We start from the raw sequence: 6,610 nt of genomic DNA on the forward strand, positions 1-6,610 counted from the left end.
TAGGTCTTCAAAAATTACACTTATACTTAAAAAAATATCAGGCCTAGAGGCCTAAAAAAGTGGCTCTTTTTGTCTTTTATTTGGAGAGAAATGCGTCCGCAAGCGTAGACCATTTTCTGTCGGGGAAATCTCGTCTCGTCGGGGAATATTTCCCAGATGTATAATATACCATCTGGACTTTCGATGTACAATGAGGAGTTCATGACATACAGGACATTGGACATGTAATAACTTAGCTATAATAAGATGTTGGCTAAACAAAAATGGCATGTTTTTGTTTAATAATGTAGGCTATAGTATTAGTAGGCGAGCCTACAATGAAACGTACATTTTAGGTACCCGACGGTACAGAGGGTTAATCGTCAATTAAAAAAACGAACATACAAACAATAGATCGCCAACATTATTCGTAACCTTTTGCTGTATATAGCGTACTTCGATACACAGTACACGACGTAACGCGTATGTAAACTTCGCCTGGAAAGTAATTACAGTACACACTCTGGTCCCTGGCTGTCCCTGACGCGTAAACCGCAAAGGCCCGGGCCCAATGTTAAACGATTCGTACCGCCAGACAAGTGCGTAACTATTGTTTATTTTTAGATCGCTGGCAATATTAATGCATTTCTGTACATATAAAGTGTAATAGCCCTCCGACGTACTAAAAAAAAATGGAACGTCGCGGTTTTCTAGGCGCTGAAGCTTCGAAGTGAACGCGAACGATTTTTAATATATATTATATTCCCCGACAAAAAGTACCCGTGTTCCCTTACGGGGGGGCTAGGCTCCCCGACGAGGGAGCTACAGCCCCCGTAGCACCCCCCCCCCCCCTCCGCTGGCGCCACCACTGTACCCAATGCATAAATAGCTATTGTTCAAAGTCAAAACTTCTTTAGAGAAGTTTTATTTTAAATTCAAATTCTAGCAGTAAAATGAGTGGCGGTGTAAAAGCCAGAAAATGAGTGTTAAACGAAAACGATGGTCGTTCATAATGATAAACTCGTAGCGTGTATGCCTCTCGCCCGCAAGTGTACCACCAAACAAATATAATATGACAATGTAAACGATAGTGTTGTAAATGAGCATGCGTTTTAAACGAATGCAATGACATAGCACCGAATGGATCTGTTCCAAAAGAAAACATTCTCCCCTATAACCACATTATTGCATATGTTGTACCCTACCTTGATGCCCCTTCACTTGCATATCTTTCCCCAATCGAATATTCTTCCAAGTCTTGACTATCAAGTAACTTCACCCTCGCTCTTTGTAGCAGCGAAGTTAAACCAGTCACCACTGGAAACACGTGATGAGATTTACCCATAACTATAAGAATTTACGTGATGATAAATGAGTTTTTAAAACTTTGAGAATAAATTAAGCTAGTTTATATTTTCTTAAATTTAAATTTAAATATATATTCACATTTATAGATGTAGTTAATGCAATATTCGGTTACAAAACTCAGACATCTAATAGGGGTGGGCCTACAGTACTAGGCGTGGATGTTTAAAGATGTTCAAGATGTGTTTTAGTGAAAAGCCTTCAATACATAATTATAACATATAAGCAAAAACTCATCTCCTCAAAGAACCTCTACCTAAACAACTACATTAATCGACATGTTATCAATAAGGACTAACTATAACATGTTCCAGTACTTAAAATAGTAAGACCAGACAAACAACGGAGACGAAGAAAGCATGAAATAAAAATGACACATGACCGATAGTAAAGTTGACTGTAAAATAATTATGACGGTATTTTATCTCTGACCTATGTCACGAGACATGCTTTCCTTCAATGGTTTTTGTATTAATAACATATTTAATATGAATAGTAGTATTCCTTACAATGAGCATACATAATTTATGTAGACTTTTTCGATTTACACAATATGCAAATCTTTGTTTTAAAATAATACTAACATCAATTAGATTTGTTTGACGAAAAACGAGTAAGATCAACATTATAAAAGATCAAAATGAAAAAATAACATTTCACAAGTAAAAATTAACACGGTAATAATACAATTGCAAATGCTTTAACAATTACAAGCCCACTCTGATAAGGTAATTGCGTCTTTCTTCCAAAGTTTGCCAAACATTTTCTAATATTCAAAATAATTGGATCAGAAAAACATTTAATCTTCATAAAACTAAATAAAATTCAACACACTTACCTTGATCTGTTACGCTGACTGTGGTCGTAGTTGTATGTAGTATGAATCATTACTGAAGCAATACCTACCCGTTTCTATGCAGACCTACCCGTTTATTTCATATATTTATTAGTCCTAGATTAAACGTCGTTTGTGACTAAAGAAAATATAGTTCTCAATTGATTGAACTTTGTTCCCAATTGTACATTATATAATATATGAATTCATTATAAAATTTTGATCACAACACCAATATTTATGTTTGTAAGCTGTAATGTGCGGTACACCATTTTAATGTAACGTAATAGTTATTACTTCGACCAAAAATTGAATCAAAAACAAAATTACCTGAAAAAATGTAATTTAAAAAAATTATCAAATTGACTGAAAGTCAATGGGTTTTTGAAAAATTAACTAATTATTTGATCAATGCTTTAATTAATTGTTAATTAACTGTTTATGTTGTCGTTTTCTACGGAAGTGATTAACTTTATTAAAACTGCGAAATGGCCTATTTAAATTTTTTTTTTTTTATTAATCTTCATTTAAACTTTTGAAAATAATTGTATTGTCCCATTCAACTCAAAAGACTAAATATTTGCAGGCATATAATAATTGTCTTCGATTAATTGTGTCCAAATAATTTGTTTAAGGTTGAGAAAAATCAAATTCCTACTCAGAAGTCCAGTAACTTGCTGTTCACACACTGAGATTGGAAAAAAACACGCTGAGCAAACTCACAGGAAACTTGATCAAACTGCAAACTAAACTGCACGGTTTTTTCGTCTTTTGTAAACTAAAGTTTGCTAGTGTATAATTTAATTCTTTTTGTAGCTGTACACCAAGTACCTGTTTTTCATCTTTTCTGGCTTTAAATGTTATCTTCTTGCACTTTCTGTTATTTAAAGTCTTACTTTAACGAAAAATATAAGATTTGTTTATACCTCTGTGCAAATATTTTAAAAGAATCAAACTATTACAAAAATATTGTTTTCTCTATCATATAGTGATATTCTGTGATGTTAAAAGCATATTTCACTCATTCGTAAAATCTAATAATTATACATTACATTTGATGGTTTCTGTAATACACCTATCACTTATAATTATTATATTTCTTAGATAAAGTTGAAACCAATAAATATTTACGTTTGTAATAAAACTATGTTCGTATACAGGGACTTCCACCTAAAGTAAATCTTTCGTTTATATTAAATTCAGTCATAAATTTATATTATTTACAATAAATTATTTTGTCGTTTCTGTACTATTCTAATTTTAATATTCTGTTGAATGTCATTTAAAAATGCTTCCTGTTTACATCTTAAATAAAAAGAAAAGAAGCTATAAAATATAGTTAAGCTTGGTTCCCACTTTAGTAACACATAATATACGATATTATCTTATTTATTTCCCTAATGCTCACTCTCACCGGGGAGACATCCCGTAAAATTGGACAGATGCACCTATCCCCAGTTTTTGAAATAGGAGCGAGATCTAGTAGCGATATTATTGTAGAAGACCGTATTACTTACTATAGTATTTGGGTAGTGAAAATCATTGAACGTTTGATCCTCGAATGCTTGCCCTATTATTCATTTAAACAATAACATTTAATAACCAAAATCGTTTCCAGAAAGGAAATCTTCCACAATTGTTGAAATGTTAGTAGATTGCAAGAGCTTCCCAAGAAAATTAAGATATTGCTTTTTTTATAAAGTGAACGACATACCCGAATCTATTCCCAAAATGTTTGCTGATGATTAAAATATTTACAATTCGATGAAATCACAAGACTGTTTGCAGCTGCAATGGCTTCTCAAGTTCGACTCACATGTGTATTTCTTCGCTTCCATGCTTTCTTTGAATACGCGGCGCTTACACATTAAATGGATCTGATCTCTCAGAATGAACACAAATACCTTAGCAACAGCATAAATCCCGCATGTGTCCATATCAACAAACTATGTAATACATCCTTTCAGCTAATATGAATGATCAAGTGATGTTTTACCAATACATAAGAATATGTATCAATAATGTCAAGATCAATACAACATTTACTTGGGCATGGATTCGTTGTATGGAATCAGAACATTAAAAAAGATGTAAAGAACAAATCTTCGTTTAACGAATGTTGAAGAAACTTTGCTATTCTTTCTCGTGATTAAAAAAAATGTCATAATAATGTCATTGGTATCATTCTAAGATTTGAAACACAGCACCGACTTGTTAGACTGAGGAACCTCCTCCCTCCTCCCTCCCCCCTGGATTAAGGGTCAAGAACTAATGTATTAAAGTAAGCATCAAGTAACATTGTTCAGCTGTTCAATTTAATACATACAATACATTGAAAGCAACATATCATGTGGTTATTACATTACATTATTACATTTATTTAAACGAAAAAAATTAAATTAAAAGCATCGTACGGGTTCATTCGTTGCTAAGTGTGATTTTGTTATACAGTAGTAGTTACTATTTCAAATAATCATAGATCAGCCCACGGAATACTAAACAAATATTTATATATCGTAGTCAATCCAAAAAGGAAACCAGTTGTCTGACACAGAAAGGTTTGTTTTTTTTTTCAGATTAAAAATAAAATGTTTGCATTCTAAAATATTTTAATGTGTATGCTAAACAAATCATTGGACCAAATTTATCACCTGATAACATTCAGAAAATATAGTTATTGAAGTATATTTTTTATATCAGTTATCTTACAAAAATAGAAAATGACTAAAATAGTGTTTTTTGTAATGACAGGCACTAAATAAAGCAATTATTCTTCTCAGAAGACTAGGTACAGTAATATATACTTCTGACAAGTAACTAAATAACCTTTTTTATGTCGCTTACTTTGCAGTGCATCTTAATACTGTAATTACAAACTCTTGTAAAATTGCCTAATAGACAACTACTATAAATAATAATAAGCATGGAATTTTAAGCTGTAGTATTTTCGAATCGTGGCAGTTGTACAATTAGCAGCTTTAGTAGTTGTGGTAGCAGTAGTAATACAGTAGTGGTGTTGTAGAATATATTTTAATTTTATCATGCATCCAAAAGAAAATTTAATTTCTTATTTAAAAAAAACCCCCAAACAATGATGTGGTTAGTGGTAATTGTTGTACTGTATACACATTAGTGGTCTTGGAGTCAGTTGTAATCAAGAAGGGGCAGCTGTATCTATAACCAATGACCAACTACCAAGAAAAAGCAAGCCACTACCATAACTAATTCAAGGCCAGAGCAAGTATTTTAACCAATGGCCAGTTGTATCAATGACCAAGCAAAAGCAAGATCCATTACGAAAACTAATTTTTGTATACCGATAGTGGTCAAGCCAAAGGTAGTTCTAATGAAGGGCCAGTTGTATCAATGACTAACTACCAACCAAATGCAAGATCCACTACGATTACGGATTGTTGTCTACCGATAGTGGTCAAGCCAAAGCTAGTTCTAATCAAGGGCCAGTTGTATCAATGACTAACTACCAACCAAATGCAAGATCCACTACGATTACTGATTGTTGTCTACCGATAGTGGTCAAGCCAAAGCTAGTTCTAATCAAGGGCCAGTTGTATCAATGACTAACTACCAACCAAATGCAAGATCCACTACGATTACCGATTGTTGTCTACCGATAGTGGTCAAGCCAAAGCTAGTTCTAATCAAGGGCCAGTTGTATCAATGACTAACTACCAACCAAATGCAAGATCCACTACGATTACTGATTGTTGTCTACCGATAGTGGTCAAGCCAAAGCTAGTTCTAATCAAGGGACAGTGGTATCTATGTCCAAGCAAAGCAAGTTCCTCTACGAATCTATTGCAGGAGATAACTTAGTGGTTGACAGTATTAGCAAAATCATATTTTGTATATTGTATTTTTTATAAACATGTTAAGTTAATGAATACATTAATTACTCTACCATACATTCCTAATTTTATGCAATTAATTTCACACACTGAAATAATTAATCATAATTTAGAAAATAAAGCAGTACATTAACTTTCAATAAAACAAGTTTTAAATTAATCTCTCATGTTAAGCATTAATTTTTGTTATAGTTGATTCATAAACAATCAATACTTGAAAAGTTATAATAAAAAATTATTTTCTTTACCATAATAATATAATATAAAAAAACATACATACACTTTTTGCAGCAATATTAATAAAGTTTTAAAGAATGTTTATGTTTTATTGTAAGCAATGTCTTCAGCCCAAGATTTGAACATGTGATCCTGCAATTTATAAGCAAGTGTTTAAACCACCAAGCCACAAAACCATTACGGAGAATGCCCAATGAGAGTTCAAATTAAACGTATTAAGCTGTATAGGTGGGCTGTTTGTATTTTTTTTTGTATTTTGTATTAATATTTGTCCTCAGTGAGGAAATTAGGATTAGGCCCTCCACGGACCCACGGCAGCCAGCAGTGC

The 6,610-nt window shown here is 32.6% G+C and overlaps 1 protein-coding gene across 1 annotated transcript in view; it reads right to left on the reverse strand.

The window, feature by feature from the left end:
• Positions 1 to 1,324, reverse strand: part of LOC140049799 (multidrug resistance-associated protein 5-like) — a 29,520-nt gene extending 28,196 nt beyond the window's left edge. The window contains exon 1 of the mRNA XM_072094748.1: positions 1,185 to 1,324. Coding sequence (XP_071950849.1) covers positions 1,185 to 1,324 — 140 coding nt within the window. The remainder of the gene's footprint in view (positions 1 to 1,184) is intronic.
• Between the last annotated feature and the right edge of the window lie 5,286 nt (positions 1,325 to 6,610).

Source organism: Antedon mediterranea, chromosome 5, assembly GCF_964355755.1.
Source record: "Antedon mediterranea chromosome 5, ecAntMedi1.1, whole genome shotgun sequence".
NCBI lineage: Eukaryota > Metazoa > Echinodermata > Crinoidea > Comatulida > Antedonidae > Antedon > Antedon mediterranea.